This window comes from Ruditapes philippinarum, unplaced genomic scaffold, assembly GCF_026571515.1.
Source record: "Ruditapes philippinarum isolate M1 unplaced genomic scaffold, ASM2657151v2 ctg617_1_1_1_1, whole genome shotgun sequence".
NCBI lineage: Eukaryota > Metazoa > Mollusca > Bivalvia > Venerida > Veneridae > Ruditapes > Ruditapes philippinarum.
In genome coordinates, this window is record NW_026859650.1 from 668257 (window position 1) to 688972 (window position 20716).

A 20716-nucleotide genomic window follows, 5' to 3' on the forward strand; every position below is an offset into this window, starting at 1 on the left:
AGCCCTTTTTGGCCCCTGCAAAAGGAAAAGCCTATAAAACACCAAGGGCATATTTTTTTAATTCAGATCATGAGATGGAAAGTTAATTAACAGATCACATTTTCTTAAAATTCTGAAACTTAAAATGAAAGTTTATCAAACGCTGCAGTAAGTATTAACAGATATGCATGACTCTACATGGGTGGGGGTAGACAGATTGTACCTGTGACCCAGATATTGTCTTGCCTTTCAGCTGCATCTTGCGCAATTGTCATTCCATTTTTTTCCACTAAATCAATAATATTGTGCAACGTCACCAAAAACGTAAACATTTTTAGTTATAATTAGGTCAAATAGACAGACCACTACATTTTGGTTGTTCTGGATCGGTTTACGTCCAACCATTGCAGGTACAGTAGAGGTTATACGGTGACTTTCCAGCTTTACTGGTGAAGGATGACCTAAGGTGACCCTCTGTGCAATGTGCACTAGTTCAGATACAAGTAGGTCATCTATTAATTAAGAACCACAGACATTGGATGGTTTACTCACATGAAAGAATCCAAAGTCTCTGGTGGCAGGATTCGGACCTACTGCGTAAATATTGCTTTTCAGTCAACAGTAGAGAAAACAACCAATTTGAAGCCCTTACTACGGTATTTTTTCCATACAACTATGTAACTTCTTCAACTTAAGCAGTATAAAAACCTATATGCCCTTTAAAAAAATGTGAATCATAAAAAAAATGACATGACTCACGAAAAAATCAGGGAACCTTGAGAGAGAGAAATGTTATTTCTCATACATTTGATATATAAAAATATCTTTTCAGCACTGTAGAATAGATGTGGCGCAATAAAACCTACTCTGATATTAATCTTGACATTCATACAAGCATGTGAGTGTATGAGATACTCTGTTTACTTTAATGTCATTTTAATGGCTTCGGTTTCAACAGTTTTAGCATGTTCCCTCAACTGTGTCTCCAGCCTAGATATCCTGTTTGGCTTCAATCAAAACTTGCATAGTTTGTTTAATGTAGTAACTTAATGCAATTTCACAAGAGTAGTGTAAATTTTTACAGAATATCAAAGATTTTAATACATCTATGGCATAAGTTGTGGTTAAGACTAATTAATAATTATCAATCTAATTAATTATAATTGATTTTTCCCTCCAAAGATAACCTTTCAGAAAAAAAAAGCATGAAGCTGCAATAAGATTCTAGGAGCTTATTTCTGGGAATTTAAAATGTTTATTTTATCTGTATATTACAGCAACAATTATTTGTTACAATATTTTACAAGGTTGTTTAGGATAAATTTGCACATGTCCCTTGTTACCAACAGGTATTTAAAGCATTTAATACTTAAATATTTCACCTTGAAATATATAAGCTTGAAAAAAAATTCATAACAACAATTTAATTAAGTTATGTTAAACAACCAAGACTGTCTCTGTTCCATAAAGGCAATATATAAATGCTTGTTTAATTACTTTTTTTTATTTGGTTGGGTTTAACATCGCAAAAATATGGATAGTAAAATAAAAGCAACACAGAGAAAGGGGCACAACCCTGCAAATATGCTTGTTAGACTTAACCTGCCCTTTTGAAATAGCGTCTTTCCTTGATAATAAACATGTATACAACGTTTGAAATGAATAACTTTTACAAATTTTGCCAAAATGGTCTTACCCAAAAATTAACCAATGCCTCTTTTTTTTTTTTGAAGTGGAGCTAAAAATGTTAAAGTTACTAAATGGAGTACTTAACAAAAACAAGAGCTGTCTTAACTTTTTTCAGTGCTTGAAAATAAGAAATGGGGTATAACTGTATAAAACAAGAGCTGTCGGTAGGACAGCAACGCTCGACTATTCTTAGTGCTTGATAGTAAAAAAATTCTTGATACAGTTACCTCCTCCTGTTTACAGGTTGGGGTAATGATGGTGAACAAGTGTGCAAAGTTTCAAAGCCATATGTCAATGAACTTTGAAAATATTTTAGGTATTACAAAAACTGTAACATAAATTCTAAGTCGAAAAAGGGGCATAATTCTGTCAAAATGCTTGATAGAGTTACCTCCTCCTGTCTACAAGTTGGGGTCATGATGGTGAACAAGTGTGCAAAGTTTCAAAGCCATATGTCAATGGACTTTGAAAATATTTGAACTATTACAAAAACTTTAACATAAATTCTAAGTCGAAAAAGGGGCATAATTCTGTCAAAATGCTTGATAGAGTTACCTCCTCCTGCCTACAGGTTGAGGTCATGATGGTGAACAAGTGTGCAAAGTTTCAAAGCCATATGTCAATGGACTTTGAAAATATTTGAACTATTACAAAAACTTTAACATAAGTGGTTACGCCGACGCAGACGCCGACACTGACGACGACGCTCGGGTGACTGCAATAGCTTTACTTATTCTTATCGAATAGTCGAGCTAAAAAGTGACTCAAGAGTTATGGGACCTGTTCCCATCACATATGATAATCATATAGAACACTTATGTGAAATTTCAATCCAGTCCCTTCAGTAATTATGGAGAAACCAACTTGCACACCAAAATGTGACCATGATGCCGACACCAATGCCAGGGTGAGCACACTAGCTTGGATTTAGCTCAATACAGGATTGGAGCAGTACCTCTAGACGCTTGCAGAAATCATGATCACAAAATAGACAAATATCGTTTTTTTCGCCGAATTTTACATTTTTCCTTGATTATCGAACTTGATTCGGTGTGAAAAGATGAATTAGACCTGTTAAAGTTCATTCCGTTGGGTAAAAAGACAAGATTTCAGCATTTTATCATTCAAGCGCCTTGTCCGGTATATACCGGAATACGGTATTTAGTGTGGTGCTCCAATCCTTTTTTTAGTCACAGCCCACTAGCTTTCCCTATTCTCCTAATAGTCATTATATATAAATCAGAAATGGATAATATTTATCCAGAAATGGATAATATTTATTAAACAATTTATGTTTAAAAGCAATCTGTTCCATAAAATTATGCTGGTGCCAGACCTGCATAATTTATATGTTTAACTCATTTTGTATTATTTTATGTGACAGAAAATATGGATCTTCTATTCCCAGACTTACAAAAACTCTTAAGTAATACAAAATGTACATAAAATACTCAATGTAAACATAAAATTTTCAGTTTATAAAGATGTATTATAATTCTAACACAAGAGGACCATAAATGTCCTTTTTGCTCACCTGCATGCAGAAACAATTTGAATTGCTTTTTTACAGTATAATGTGCATACAGACCGTTCTTTCAGAATGTGCTAAGTAATGAGAAGATAAAATTTGTTTCTATTTTTAGATCTGGTAGCCATCTTGTTCTGTAAATTGGAATGATTTTTTAAATTATTTTTATAAAGTGCTAAATGTACTACACAAGGAACATTTTTTCTGACAATGCTGAGTGTCATCAAAATTTATCCATTAGTTGGAAGAGAAAATCATTTGTTGAAAGCTATTTCTATATTAAGCTCAGCCAGCTATTATTTTTATCAGAGCAGAATTAAGCTGTAATTTTGTGTATTTCTACCTGGTGGCCAGCCATTTCAGCAAGCCATTTGGAGATGCCAGACTGCCAGTATCACAAAAGCTCGAAGCAGTTGAGAAGGAGGATCCCATTATCTCAAAGCAGTTTAGGAAGTGTTTTTTATAATCAAGTATCACATTCGCTAAAAACAGTTTAGGAAGTGTCTTTTATAATTTCAAATATCACATAAATGATAAGCTCAAAGCTGTTGAGATGTCTTTCATGTGCAGACTCTATCAAACCAAGTCTGCAATTTTCATGTAATTTTGTTGAGATTAATGTTCCAAGGGATCACACTCTTTCCAGATTTTTATATTCAAGTATCACATAAGCTCAAAGCAGTTGAGGCAGAGGAAGTGTTTTTTTATATTCAAACCTCGGGACCTAAAGCAGTTAAGATTAGAACAGGTATCTTCCATATTTAAGTATCACATAAGCTCAAAGCAGATAAAAGGGGGTGTCTTATATTCAAGTATCACATGAGCTCAAAGCAGATAAGGGGGTGTCTTAAATTCAAGTATCACATGAGCTCAAAGCAGAAAAGGGGGGTGTCTTTTATATTTAAGTATCACATGAGCTCAGAGCAAATAAGGAGGGGGTGTCTTTTATATTCAAGTATCACATAAGCTCAAAGCAGATAAGGGGGGTGACTTTTATATATAAGTATCACATGAGCTCAAAGCAGATAAGGGAGGGTGTCTTTTATATTCAAGTATCACATAAGCTTAAAGCAGATAAGGGGGGTGTCTTTTATATTCAAGTATCACATGAGCTCAAAGCAGTTGAGATGTCTTTTATATTAAACTATCACTGTCTTAAATAATTGAGCTCAAAGCCGGTAGGTGAATCCTACAGTGGTAAACAAAATTTAGGATTGCCATGAAACTGTAGGCTAAAACATAATTATTCTGAGCTTAAAATGTTAAATTAACCTTGAACCTAGAAACATTTCTGCTCATTATTACCTTTAACTTGTGGCAGGAGCAGGTCATGTGACTTAGACAGACCATCTTTCTAATTTTCTGATAGGAAATATGATCAGAATGTAATTAACAAATTAATTCCATTTAGCTGTGGGTGACTCACAATATATGTATATTCTGAAATAGACTAACAAATAAAGTGTTAATGAAGAATAGAAGGAAAGAGAAAAATATTTTACTCTGCAGGAGGGTTTCTTATAATCAAGTTTCTTCATACTTGTCAATAACCAGCCTTCAAAACAATATGATGAGTATGAAATAGATTTGGTAAAAACAAACACAGCTTCTGCAGGAAATTATCCAAATAAAAATGGCAAACATAAATGTCTGCTGACAGGAAAAAACAATCTCTTCCAAAAAATATCCATCCTACTTGAAGGAGGTATTAAAGTTTCCCTAGTTATAGACAAAGAAAACAAGAAAACAATGCTAATTAAATAGCAGCCAATTGACATAATTAATTATAAAGTTTGTGTCTTTGTTTGTGGCTTCAATTCCGATTTGTTTGTTCGTTTTTCCAGTTTTTATGCCAATTTTAAAACATTTATGGTCATACCATTATCAGCAGTAAATCAATCCATCTAACCATCTTTTCTGGATACGGTAACTTAAATAAGTAATTACCAAATTGTCCCCAAGTTACCAACTACTTATCTCCCCCCCCCCCCCCCCCCCGCGGTAAATTTCACCTTGCCCAAAGATCGGACCAGTGACCCTGAGGAGAATGCGGATTTACACATGTGTTTGGTTCCAAACAAGTCATTATGAACTCAGCAAGTTATGAACTCAGCAAGTGACCAACATATCAACCCACATGATTTCCAGGTGAGTGAAATTTCAATCCAATATCGAACCAGCTATATCTGGATTACAATTTGATGTTCTCCATATTGTGCAGGAAAAAAATCTTCAAAACGTTGAGTACTACAAATAAGAATGAATCGGAAAAAGAAAATATCATTGCAATATTCAATGCATTTATGGTATTTCTACAGTCCTACAATTCTACAGCCTATGGGTTTAAGTGCCATTCAATAAAACTGGATACACAGGTACTGAATATTTTGAGGAAATAACATAGGAAATAAATGCCAAATTTTAGAATTCTTATCCCAGAAAGAATGGTGTTTACCGGTTGTACAATTGTTCCCAGGCAAAAAAAAAAAAAACAATTCACTATTCAACACAAGTTGTAAACAATACACCTGATTTCCATATGCCATGTCTGGGATATATTTCCAGTTTTACAAAGCAAACATATTTCCTTGGAAGCTATTACTGCATGTCTGTTAATTCAATCAGGCAGAGTCTTTCAACCTAATATATGTAATGTTAAGGCTATACATAAAGTAACCATTATCCAGAATTATTTCTGCAAAATTTCTTCATAAAATGCCAGATTTATGTCAACGTTTCTCATTTATTTAGCTTCAGTTACAAATTACATACAAAATGAGCCGCGTCATGACAAAACCAACGTAATGCGTTTGCGACCAGCATGGATCCAGACCAGCCTGCACATCCACGCAGTCTGATCAGGATCGATTACAAGTAGAGAAACTGATAGCGAACAGCATGGATCCTGATCAGACTGCACGTAGGCGCAGGCTGGTCTGGATCCATGCTGGTCTCAAACCCACTATGTTGGTTTTGTCGTGACGTGGCTCAAATGGTTTCTCTTTCATCCTGGTTTTTTTTCTATGATACAAGGAAATTAAATGCTTCATTTCTGAAGATCAGTAGTAGTTTGTATTGACACTATATTATTATAATTATTATTGTGATTATCTAGAATAAAAGAATGTTTATCAAAGGCATGAATCAAACCCTCGTCACATTGATAATATGATTATAAATTGAAAATTCTTCCAATATCAGATTATAAATGAAGAAACAAGATAAATAACTTTAGAAAAACCAAATCCACACAGACATGACAGATTCGTTTCTCAGGATTTTAAATAGGCTTATTGTCATATCTTTATGGTTGATCCATCTACCTGGTTTTCCTGGATAACTAACCAGATATCATCAATTTCTGCATAAATGACCGGCTACTTATCCCACATGATTTCTGAATCAGCGGTGGAGCCAAATGACCATTGGACTCAATGTCCAGAAATCAACTGTCACAAGAGAAATTATGTCTCCCCAGAGGATTGAATCACTGACCCTTGGATTAAATCTGTTAATAAATATATAACAAAGTTAGGGTGAAATTTCCTCTAGAATTATGCAGTTTCAAAAATCTGACCTTTAAAATCAATGTGATTTAGGGATTAAGGTCATATTTTAATATGTCAAAATAAAGCTCAAATTGAGGACTATGGGAGTAGTGCATTTTTTTACGAAGGCAAAGAAGGAAAATTTAAACTGGCATAGAAAATTTTCTTAAAGTTTGCATGATTAAAGATATTCATAATTTAAATGAATTGACGAAAAAAAATTTTTGGGTCATCAGCCTTCAGTTTGAGTTATCCAGTGTTTCTGCCAGAGCGCGTTTTTGCGTTTTTGGCGCACTATTTTCAGCCATGACGCAATGAAATTTAGTTAGTGCATATTTTGTGACGCAAGAATTTCACCGTCGCTGATTTCAACACAAGTCAGATATACAGACTATAAACCGTCAATTCAGTATAAAAATGTACGGAATGTTTACCGTGGGCTCCACTATAATTTTAATGAGAAATGAAATTTACCGGGTCCGTGGTCCGGCATTTAGCCAATTTCAACTAGTTAATAAACGCTTGCATTTATACGTTACTGCATATATTGAAAGCGCCCAGACAAAATTATTTATTTTGTTGTCGTCATATTCTGCGAACGAATAACTGTCTGCTGGAAAATGCAGTCTGCGTATATGTTAGTGTTCATCTGTGCTGTTCTACAGAAATTAGAAACTTCGAAGGGAGCGATAGCGACAGGAGAATGTTTCTAATTTCTGTAAAACAGCTAAGGATGAACACTAACATATTTAGTGTCAAGCTTTATTTGGCCCTTGATTACGTCACTAGGCGGTACTATGAAGCACTATGAAAAATAGAAGGCGACTATGAACGAATTTCAATATAGTATCGACTTTCTTTCTTCTATGAAAATTAACACACATAATTTTTAAGAAATACAGCGTTATTATTGGATGACAAATAATCCAAAATAGCAGAGATTGACCAATTTCTTCACGAAAAATATACAAAATATTGTAAATAAAACTTATAAAGTGTTACCTGTTTTTTTTTTTTACATTTTTGTTAAATTTATTGGCATGACCCTTATGAATTTGAAATGACCCCTAAAACATCATACAGGGGGTCATAAAAGACCCTCAGAAAATCAGAGCTGGCAGAAACACTGGTTATCTGCCCCTGAATGTGAGTTTTTTTCTCTCTTTAAGGTAGCTACTCCCATGAAACCTCTTTAACTTTCATATACTATACTGATGGTTTTACATCTTACAGGTTTGACTGTATTCATAATGAAATTTCATCGTTCTATAAGCAAATATATTTATGTCAACAAGCAGCTGAAATTTCAACTGAATTATGAACTTGTCAAAATCCTAGCTGTCTTGTGTTTACGAGACTGCAAGCAGTTTTTTTTTTAAATATAAAATCAACCCCCTAAAAAGTGGTTTATATATTGAAATTGTATATTTTATAAATTCTGCTCCAAAATAGGATATATATTCGGACAATATGTAAAGCATTAAACTTAAGTATCAGATATCTTAAATTGGACACTCGGCTGTCAAAGCAAATCCTTTGAAATAATATGATGACGACTTAAAATTTACACACCTCAGTGATTTTATATGGGCCATCTTGTCATCCTCATTTGGTAAACTTGATATCAGATTGCCCCAAAAATTAATTAACTGTAAGACTGCCACTAATACAAATGCACTAAAACAACCTTTTTTTTGTGAAGAGTATGTAAAAATATTTCTTATGTATATTTTTCTTAATGCAGTTACGATTTATCTCACTTTATGCAGGCTGTTTTTTTTTATTGCATACAAAAAATGAAAATTGTAGATAGCAGATCTGTTTACTTCATTCAAGAGATAGACTGTAGAAGACTGTATATAACTTTGAAAGATGCGTAAAATGTTACAAGGTTTTCCCATTATCAAAGAAGTTCTATATAAATAGAAACAGACCCTGCTGTCGAAAAAGCTGATTCTGCTCATGCTTTAGCAGTGCAGACCAAGATCTGAGTTAAGGCACCTCCTTGACGTCTGATCATGGTCTGCACTGCTTGCTATTCAGTAAAGTATAATTATTTTGAAATTCTCCCGATTGATGATTTTTCCAAGCGTTTCCGCGTTACCAAAACAAACTTATACCAGAAAAACTTCTAGTGCACAATAGATTATTCAGTCTGTTTTGTTTATTTTCAATGTGATAACTGTGAAAGTTTGTATTAGCTGGGAAAACCAAAAAATGTTCAAAATTCTGGAGTAAGTCCATCTTCCTGGGGTATCCTGCAGCTCCAGGTTGAATGAGGATGTCATGACAGGGATAAAATGTTCTTACACATTTTCTGACATATCTCACAGTGGCCCTTAATCATTGCAAAGGACGAAACAAATATCTTTACATTATAGCCCAAATTCAATCACAAATTTTCAGACGAAAAAATCTATTTCATACACATGCTTTTATACAATGTCAAGGTCTTATTACACATTCTTGACTATCCCTGACCACATACCCTGACTCCCGCCCATTTTTATACCATATTCATTCATTCGCAATGTTAAACTTTTTAGAGATCATTCTAACTTCCTCTGAATTGAGATAACATATAAAACATTTATGATATTAAGTTATAATGCATTATGCCTTAAGCAAATTCTGTAGTATATAATTTCATTGCAATCCTATAGTACTGTACACCCCTGATCATGAATATCTAATCCTTGCAGTAAAACTTTCCTTCTCTATATCATTAACATAACTGTAGACTTATGGTCTAGATAAACTTAAGTAAGTTTTGTTCATGTTTCAAGTCATTACACTTTAAAACAATAATTGTTACATAAATAAACTTTTCTTAAAGGAATTAAAACTAAAAATGTCAACATGACACATAAGACCCCTTTCCACCCCCCGCCCCCCACCATCGCCTTTTGTTTTATCCCAATTATTATTAATGGTCCAATACATGAAATTAAAGCAATATGAAACAAGATATGTTTGTAAAACATGTATGCCCCCTATCAGCAGCCAATTAGTCATGTGATAAGGTTATTATGCATGACTTTTGACCCAGTGATCAAACAGTTAATAAGGGTTATCAAGTACCTACTGGTCATGACCTTGACCTTTGACCCCTTGACCCAAAACTCAATAGGGGTCATCTGCTGGTCACGACCAATCATCATACAAAGTTTGAAGTTCCTAGGCCTAAGCGTTTTTAGTTACTTGACCGTTTTTACCTACAAGGTCAATTTGACCATGACTTTTGACCCCTTGACCCCAAAATCAATAGGGGTCATCTGCTGGTCATGACCAATCACCATGCCAAGTTTGAAGTTCCTAAGCCTAAGCATTCTTAAGTAATTGATCAGAAACCGTTTTTACTTAAAGGTCTATGTGACCTTGACCTTTGACCCCTTCATCCCAAAATCAATAGGGGTAATCTGCTGGTCATGACAAATCACCATACCAAGTTTGAAGTTCCTAGGCCTAAGCGTTCTTAAGTAATTGATCAGAAACAGTTTTTACTTACAAGGTCAATGTGACCTTGACCTTTGACCCCTTGACCCAAAACTCAATAGGGGTCATCTGCTGGTCATGACCAATCATCATACAAAGATTAAAGTTCCTAGGCCTTAGCGTTTTTAGTAAATTGATCGGAAACCACTTTTACCTACAAGGTCAATGTGACCTTGACCTTTGACCCCTTGACCCCCAAAATCAATAGGTCATCTGCTGGTCATGACCAATCACCATACCAAGTTTGAAGTTCCTAGGCCTAAGGGTTCTTAAGTTATTGATCATAAAGCATTTTTATCTACAAGGTCAATGTGACCTTGCACTTTGACCCCTAAACCCCAAAATTAATAGGGCTCATCTGCTGGTCATGACCAATCACCATACCAAGTTTGAAGTTCCTAAGCCTAAGGGTTCTTTAGTTATTGATCAGAAACCGTTTTTACCTAAGAGGTCAATGTGACCTTGACCTTTGACCCCAAAATCATTAGGGGTCATCTACTGATCATGACAAATCACCATATAAATTTTGAAGTCCCTAGGCCTCAGGGTTTTTTCGTTATTGATCAGAAACCGTTTTTACCTACAAGTACAATGTGACCTTGACCTTTGACCCTTAACCCCAAAATCAATAGGGGTCATCTGATTGGTCATAACCAATCAACATAGCAAGTTTCATGTTCCTAGGCCTAAGGGTTCTTTTGTTATTGATCGGAAACGGTTTTTACCAAAGAGGTCAATGTGACCTTGACCTTTGACCCCTTGACCCCAAAATCAATAGGAGTCATCTACTGATCATGACCAATCACCATATCAAGTTTGAAGTTCCTAGGCCTTAAGGTTCTTTAGTTATTGATCGGCAACTGTTTTTGCTTACAAGGTCAATGTGACCTTGACCTTTGACCCCTTGACCCCAAAATCAATAGGGGTCATCTACTGATCATGACCAATCACCATACCAAGTTTGAAGTTCCTAGGCCTTAACGTTCTTTAGTTATTGATCGGAAACCGTTTTTGCTTACAAGGTCAATGTGACCTTGACCTTTGACCCCTTGACCCCAAAATCAATAGGGGTCATCTACTGGTCATGACCAATCACCATACCAAGTTTGAAGTTTCTAGGCCTAAGGATTCTTTAGTTATCACTCGGAAACCCTTTTTACCCAAGAGGTCAATGTGACCTTAGGTGTCATCTACTTATCATGACCAATCACCGTACCAAGTTTGAAGTTCCTAGGCCTTAACGTTCTTTAGTTATTGATTGGAAACCGTTTTTGCTTACAAGGTCAATGTGACCTTGACCTTTGACCCCTTGACCCCAAAATCAATAGGGGTCATCTACTGGTCATGACCAATCACCATACCAAGTTTGAAGTTTCTAGGCCTAAGGATTCTTTAGTTATCACTCGGAAAGCTTTTTTACCCAAGAGGTCAATGTGACCTTGACCTTTGACCCCTTGACCCCAAAATCAATAGGTGTCATCTACTGGTCATGACCAATCACCATACCAAGTTTGAAGTTCCTAGGCCTTAACGTTCTTTAGTTATTGATCTGAAACCGTTTTTGCTTACAAGGTCAATGTGACCTTGACCTTTGATCCCTTGACCCCAAAATCAATAGGGGTCATCTACTGGTCATGACCAATCACCATACCAAGTTTGAAGTTCCTAGGCCTAAGGGATCTTTAGTTATCACTCGGAAACCATTTGGTCTACGGACCGACGGACCAACGGACCGACGGACCGACAAGTGCAAAGCAATATACCCCCTTTTCTTCGAAATGGGGGCATAAAAAGCATCTTATCTTTATAAAACAATTGTGTAAGGTATGGTAACTTTCTTCATTTCTTGTATACCCAAAGATTATTTTCATAGATCCTTCAAACCCACCCCCACTCCAAACAAAAATTGTGAATACAGCAACCTAATCTTAAGGAATCATGCAAGGTTTTGCTTGAAAAACTTAAAACTGAACATTGTATAATTCACAAAAAAAATTTCAAAGTATAACTCTTTTATTACATGCTTTTCGGTGGTTTATAGAAATATATCAGTGAAATATAAAACTGATATTTTCACTGTTTGAAACAGTGAAATTTTCAATTTGATAATTTCACTGTTTTGAATTTAAGCCCCTTATGTAGTTTCAGTGAAATACCAGCGTGCACGGTACTGGAAACCAACTTAAAAACGTGACGTCATAAATGACGTCATGTTGTATAATTATTTGGCACGCTTTTCATTTAGTATTAGGTTAAAATGACTTTTTAAACGTTTCTTTGCATATAATAAATTGTTTAGTTTAGTGTAGGATCAAAATATATTTCACCTCGTGAACATCAAAAATTCATATTTCACTCGTGGCTGCACTACTCGTGAAATATACTTTTTGGTGCTCACTGGGATATATTTCGATCTTACACATAAATTAACAAATATGCTGTATGTATCCTACACACGTTTTACAATTTACAGAAATTTGGCAACATCAATCATTTCACTACTTTTATTTCCGGAACTTACTTACAGCAACTTTTTAAAGCCCAGTTCAACAAAACTGTAAACCCTTGGTGGTCTTGTAACTGTCTTCCAGTCCTCTGTAAATATTAGGTGCCCTTAGATGTAGCCAATACCAGAAACCACAAAGAACACCTGGATAATGAAAATACACAAATTGATCAGAAATTCTTATAGAACAGGATCTTAAAATGCTATCAAGTACATTATTTAATGAGAAATTTTCAAAATACCAAAAAAATACAGTGTAATCATTAGTCTATATATTTTTCAAAACCCCTCACATTAACAACAGAGAGTTTGAAATATAGGTTATACGTAGCTCGGCAAATGAGGATTTTCTTCATCTAATGCCACGGTACAATGCTATAGCTTCTTATTGTTCACAATAGAGTGAACAATGCACTTGCACTTATTTTCCATACTTATTATATATCAAGTTGTAACTGTAAGATTTGTTTGTACCCCAGGATTAGATTGGGGTTGGGGAGGTGGGGGGTCAGGAGGGGGGTTTGCGAGGGGGAGGCAGAAAAACCCACATTTGAGATTTCCCGAGTATCTGATTTTAAAAGGAAAATATGACTTATCAATTATTATAAAATCACTATTCGGCTTTTGTTGACTCTTATTTTTGCAAAACTACTGGAAACATGTATCACCATAGATGATATTTGGCACTTGGCATATGTGGTACTTTCCCTATTAATCCTAGGGTACAAACAAACTTTGATCATGCACTACCCTTCACTTAGAAAACTAGCACTTCATTTAGGAGACTGTACTCTATACCGAAACAAATCTTTCTATAATCAATATAAAATTTACCAAGTTGTATCTGTAAACGTTTATAAACTCCTGGATTAGATGGTAAAATACCCACATTTGCCAGTTCCAGAGTACCTCTATTACAAAATTCCTCTATAAGGTGGACACAGAGCCATAAGTAGGTGGAAGGGCAGTATGGAAACAACAGAGAAATAATTTAGAGAAATTATCTTTCCCGTCAATCTTAAATCTAACAAACTGATTAAGTTTTTTTTTTATTAATTTAATGCTGGCAATAGCATCTTAATTACATTAGATATTAAACCAAATACTTGAATGTAATCATTTCGTCTATGTACCTTTTAATTAAATATGTTATCATCAAAGATTCATTTAAATTGTTAAAATTCTCATCTGGTGAATCTAATGTAGTTAAATATTTCAACAAATTGCATAATTAACAGATGAAATCATGACTTCCATTAATATTCACGGCTTCAAAAAGCTAGTCAACAAGGTTCATTAATTAGTGGAATCATTCAGAATAATCTTTATAAATTAAATTTCTTAACATTTATTGGTTTCTGACTATATTCCATGAATGGAACCTTTTCAAGAACCTTGGTTCAAAGACTGGTTTCAGTCGAGGTGCCATTGAAACAACTGGATGATACCAGAAGACAACCTATGACACCAGTAGAGAAAAAGTAGAGGCAACCTATGACACCAGTAGAGACAAAGTAGAGACAACCTATGACACCAGTAGAGACAAAGTAGAGGCAACCTATGACATCAGTAGAGACAAAGTAGAGGCAACCTATGACACCAGTAGAGACAAAGTAGAGGCAACCTTTGACACCAGAATAAACAAAGTAAAGGCAACCTATGACACCAGTAGAGACAAAGTAGAGGAAACCTATGACACCAGTAGAGACAAAAGTAGAGGCCATCTATGACACCAGTAGAGACAAAGTAGAGACAACCTTTGACACCAGTAGAGACAAAGTAGAGGCAACCTATGACACCAGTAGAGACAAAGTAGAGGCAATCTATGACACCAGGATAAACAAAGTAAAGGCAACCTATGACACCAGTAGAGACAAAGTAAAGGCAACCTATGACACCAGTAGAGACAAAAGTAGAGGCAATCTATGACACCAGTAGAGACAAAGTAGAAGCAATCTATGACACCAGTAGAGACAAAGTAGAGGCAATCTATGACACCAGGAGAAACAAAGTAAAGGCAACCTATGACACCAGTAGAGACAAAGTAGAAGCAACCTATGACACCAGTAAAGACAAAGTAGAGGCAATCTATGACACCAGTAGAGACAAAGTAAAGGCAATCTATGACACCAGGATAAACAAAGTAAAGGCAACCTATGACACCAGTAGAGACAAAGTAGAGGCAACCTATGACACCAATAGAGACAAAGTAGAAGCAACCTCTGACACCAGTAAAGACAAAGTAGAGGCAATCTATGACATCAGTAGAGACAAAGTAGAGGCAACCTATGGCACCAGTAGAGACAAAGTAGAGGCAACCTATGACACCAGTAGAGACAAAGTAGAGGCAACCTATGACACCAGAAGAAACAAAGTAGAGTCAAACTATGACACCAGAAGAAACAAAGTAGAGGCAACCTATGACACCAGTAGAGACAAAGTAGGGACAACCTATGACACCAGGAGAGACAAAGTACAGGCAACCTATGACATCAGTAGAGACAAAGTACAGGCAACCTATGACACCAGTAGAGACAAAGTAGAGGCAACCTATGACACCAGGAGAGACAAAGTACAGGCAACCTATGACATCAGTAGAGACAAAGCAGAGGCAACCTATGACACCAGGAAAAGCAAAGTAGAGGCAACCTATGACACCAGAAGAAACAAAGTAGAGGCAACCTATGAAACCAGTAGAGACAAAGTAGAAGCAACCTTTGGCACCAGTAAAGACAAAGTAGAGACAACCTATGACAACAGTTGAGACAAAGTAAAGGCAACCTAATGACACCATAAGAGACAAAACAGAGGCAACCTATGACACCAGTAGAGACAAAGTAGAGGCAACCTATGACACCAGTAGAGACAAAGTAGAAGCAACCTCTGACACCAGTAAAGACAAAGTAGAGGCAATCTATGACATCAGTAGAGACAAAGTAGAGGCAACCTATGGCACCAGTAGAGACAAAGTAGAGGCAACCTATGACACCAGTAGAGACAAAGTAGAGGCAACCTATGACACCAGAAGAAACAAAGTAGAGGCAAACTATGACACCAGTAGAGACAAAGTAGAGGCAACCTATGACATCAGTAGAGACAAAAGTAGAGGCAATCTATGACACCAGTAGAGACAATGTAGAGACAACCTTTGACACCAGTAGAGACAAAGTAGAGACAACCTATGACACCAGTACAGACAAAGTAGAGGCAACCTTTGACACCAGTAGAGACAATTTAGAGGCAACCTATGACATCAGTAGAGACAAAGTAGAGGCAACATATGACACCAGTAGAGACAAAGTAGAGGCAACCTTTGGCACCAGTAGAGACAAAGTAGAGGCAACCTATGACACCAGTTGAGATAAAGGAGAGGCAACCTTTGATACCAGTAAAGACAAAGTAGAGGCAACATATGACACCAGTGGTGACAAAGTAGAGGCAACCTTTGACACCAGTAGAGACAAAGTAAAGGCAACCTATGACACCAGTAGAGACAAAGTAGAGGCAACCTATGACACAAGTAGAGACAAAGTAGAGGCAACTTATGACACCAGTAGAGACAAAGTAGAGGCAACATATGACACCAGTAGAGACAAAGTAGAGGCAACCTTTGACACCAGTAGAGACAAAGTAGAGGCAACCTTTGACACCAGTAGAGACAAAGTAGAGGCAACCTTTGACACCAGTAGAGACAAAGTAGAGGCAACTTATGACACCAGTAGAGACAAAGTAGAGGCAACATATGGCACCAGTAGAGACAAAGTAGAGGCAACATATGACACCAGTAGAGACAAAGTAGAGGCAACCTTTGACACAAGTAGAGACCAAGTAAAGGCAACCTATGACACCAGTAGAGACAAAGTAGAGACAACCTATGACTCCAGTAGAGACAAAGTAGAGGCAACTTATGACACCAGTAGAGATAAAGTAGAGGCAACATATGACACCAGTAGAGACAAAGTAGAGGCAACCTTTGACACCAGTAGAGACAAAGTAGAGGCAACCTTTGACACCAGTAGAGACAAAGTAGAGGCAACCTTTGACGCCAGTAGAGACAAAGAAGAGGCAACCTTTGACACCAGTAGAGACAAAGTAGAGGCAACCTTTGACACCAGTAGAAACAAAGAAGAGGCAACCTTATCTGTCTTATCACCTTTGATTCCAGAGTGTAACAGCAGTTGTAAGTGCCAAATATTATAATTGACAGTAGGATAATTAGGGTTTTGCAGTGAATGTGTAAAAAAAACTATTTAAAATTCAGCTTGGTAGATAACTTCATCAATACATCAATGCTTTTTTCCACATTCTTTTAAATCAAGCTGGCACATTCACTATAATTAACCAGTGGCATAAAACATCTTTTTTAATTTTCTGTCAGTAGCAAAAATTCTTCAGATAAATCACTAAAGAAGCTAAGAATAAGGTGTTGTTGATGTACTTCTTGCAATTCATTCACAGAGAAGGAACTATGCCATAGTCTTTAGTTTAAGACTCCTACTGTTTACAACAAAAAACATAATATAATTTCTTCACGGCATCTGTAATGCATTATTTTTATGATGAGTTTTATTGAAAACTTGCAAGACTATTAGGATGCAAATACTGTGTTAATACCACTATAAGATATATAACACAGTAATAAAAGGGTCGTTAAAATGTTGAAGATAAATTTGCAGAAAATTAGTGATAAAAGCCTTGCATTCCATTACAAAACAAATTTTAAAGGTTTCTGCCCACCTTTAACGTGTTGTTCTCCGATTTATTTCTTGTTTACAGTGTTTAATGCCATTTTTTCTCTCAAAGTATTTATATCTTTTCTAATTAGAGCAAGGTTAAAGAAATTTGTTCTGTTTTGTTTTTTTAAGTAAAGTCATATTTTTAGCATCATGTTTTCTTTCCATTGACACAATTATGTCAAGAAAAAGAATGATATTTTGAACCCTTTGTGCAGTAAAAAAGCAACACTTGATTTAATTGCATTGTAACCCTTAGCCAGCTCAGTCAGCTGCAGAATCTACCCATGCCAACAGTGCAGACCAAGATAGGCCAGTCATGGTCTGCAGTGTACACTATTCAATCAGTACACTATTCAGTCATGTATATTTTGAAGTACACTATTCAGTCAGTGCATATTGTGAAGTACACTATTCAGTCGGTGCATATTTTGAAGTACACTATTCAGTCAGTGCATATTTTGAAGTACACTATTCAATCAGTGCATATTTTGAAGTACACTATTCAATCAGTGCATATTTTGAAGTACACTATTCAGTCAGTGCATATTTTGAAGTACATTATTCAGTCAGTGCATATTTTGAAGTACACTATTCAATTAGTGTATATTTTAAAGTACACTATTCAGTCAGTGTATATTTTGAAGTACACTATTCAGTCAGTGTATATTTTGAAGTACACTATTCTTTTGAAGTACACTATTCAGTCAGTGTATATTTTGAAGTACACTATTCAGTCAGTGCATATTTTGAAGTACACTAGTCAGTCAGTGTATATTTTGAAGTACACTATTCTTTTGAAGTACACTATTCAGTCAGTGTATATTTTGAAGTAAACTTTTCAGTCAGTGCATATTTTGAAGGACACTATTCAGTCAGTGCATATTTTGAAGTACACTATTAAGTCAGTGTATATTTTGAAGTACACTATTCAGTCAGTGCATATTTTGAAGTACACTATTAAGTCAGTGCATATTTTGAAGTACACTATTCAATCAGTGCATATTTTGAAGTACACTATTCAGTCAGTGTATATTTTGAAGTACACTATTCAGTCAGTGCATATCTTGAAATACACTATTCAATCAGTGCATATTTTGAAGTACACTATTCAATCAGTGCATATTTTGAAGTACACTATTCAGTCAGTGCATATTTTGAAGTACATTATTCAGCCAGTGCATATTTTGAAGTACACTATTCAATTAGTGTATATTTTGAAGTACACTATTCAGTCAGTGTATATTTTGAAGTACACTATTAAGTCAGTGTATATATTTTGAAGTACACTATTCTTTTGAAGTACACTATTCAGTCAGTGTATATTTTGAAGTACACTATTCAGTCAGTGCATATTTTGAAGTACACTAGTCAGTCAGTGTATATTTTGAAGTACACTATTCTTTTGAAGTACACTATTCAGTCAGTGTATATTTTGAAGTACACTTTTCAGTCAGTGCATATTTTGAAGTACACTATTCAGTCAGTGCATATTTTGAAGTACACTATTCAGTCAGTGTATATTTTGAAGTACACTATTCAGTCAGTGCATATTTTGAAGTACACTATTCAGTCAGTGTATATTTTGAAGTACACTATTCAGCCAGTGCATATTTTGAAGTACATTATTCAGCCAGTGCATATTTTGAAGTTTTCTGTAAAAATGATGAATTGTATTGTTCAGATTGAAAGACGGACAAGACCATTAAGATATTTAGCATGTTATTTATATAACGCTATATATATATGAGGCCCACAGGGTAGACTGCCTTTGTTGTAACTGTGTAGCCTCTTTAAATAAAGACTTTATTATTTTATCTTTGAAGTAAAAATATAATTTTACCCTCCTCATGTTTCTATTAATGAATTTCTGTTATTAAATCATAATATCCTTAAGCTCTAAAATATCTTAAATATTCTAGGAAATTATCCCTATTTCTCTTATGCAATGTTCTCAATATTTAAAACTCAAATTGCAATAAAGTCTTGCCATACAGGCAGTCTGACAATTAATGCCTGGTTTTGACCCTGAAATCTATTAAAGGAGCTCTTACTGAAGTCAAAAAGCCTAAAAAACATAAAATTTGAAATAATAATATAGATATGGACAAATCTGCCAAGGATTTTAAAGAAATATACTCAGAATTAAATTGAATATTGATTTTTTGCCCAATTTAAGTTTTCATTTTGGAATCATTTTGCACATTAGAAATTATTTTTCTGGAAAAACAGAAGAGGGGAATTATTTTGAAAAAAAATTTGCACAAAAATTACTGATTTATTAAATACTTACTTCAAATGATGCACAAATCTGAGAAAAAAATATTTTCAGTCCATGCAGTCATGTCAAAAAACCTCAGTGGAGTCCCTTTAAAACAATGGACAATTCCAAATAAGGTTTTTAAGTCCATTTAGCTGTCTATGTAAAATTGTAAATGCAGCATAATTATAATGACTAAGTTCACACATTATTTTGTAAACATTCAACTTGTTGACCTTAATGACTTCTTTAATAGGTATCTAGCTGTATGTTAATGAAATAACTGAATAAATTAATTACTAACAAGAATTTGTAACAGAGTTACCAACGTCCCCCGCCTCGGGGAAGTTTTATATGACGCATAAAATTGTGCTATTTCAAAAGATTGAGGTATGGATGTCAGGACTTTCATTCCAAAATTATGATCAATGCTAGATCTACAAATGCAACAATGAATTTATTAAAGAAATACTAGTAAAATGAAACACGGAATGTAAAATTCTATCATGTTAACCTTTGACCTCAAATGGTGACTTTGACCTTGGAGGTAGGGGTGCAGGTGTTGTGCATGACATATCATCTAATTAATATTACTATTTGTGTCAAGTATTTTCAAAATCCCTTGAACTATGTAGAAGTTATAGATCGGACACAAAATATACCCTATAACACACTATGTCAATCTTTGACCTCTAAGTGTGACCTTGGAGGTAGGGACCCATGTTTTGTGCCTGACATATCATCTTATTATTGTGATTACGGTATTTGTGCAAAGTATTTTTAAAATTCCAGGTTATGGACTGGACACAAAATATACCCTATTACAGAGTATGTAAATGTTTGACCTCTATGTGTGACCTTGACCTTGGAGGTAGGGACACATGTGTTATGCATGACATATCATCTTATCATTGTGACTATTTGTGCCAAGTATTTTCAAAATCCCTTGATCTATGAAGAAGTTATAAGACGGGACAC

At 35.2% G+C, this 20716-nt stretch overlaps 2 protein-coding genes across 3 annotated transcripts in view; one reads left to right on the forward strand and one right to left on the reverse strand.

The window, feature by feature from the left end:
- Positions 1-20716, reverse strand: part of LOC132757366 (nuclear hormone receptor HR96-like) — a 224083-nt gene that overhangs the window by 174659 nt on the left and 28708 nt on the right. For both annotated transcript variants that reach the window (XM_060748624.1, XM_060748631.1), the window contains exon 2: positions 12765-12889. The gene's annotated coding sequence lies outside the window, so the exon portion shown is untranslated. The remainder of the gene's footprint in view (positions 1-12764; positions 12890-20716) is intronic.
- On the forward strand, positions 14637-15509 carry LOC132757381 (uncharacterized). Its single transcript, XM_060748650.1, has one exon. The coding sequence runs from the start codon at positions 14637-14639 to the stop codon at positions 15507-15509; it is 873 nt and encodes a 290-aa protein (XP_060604633.1).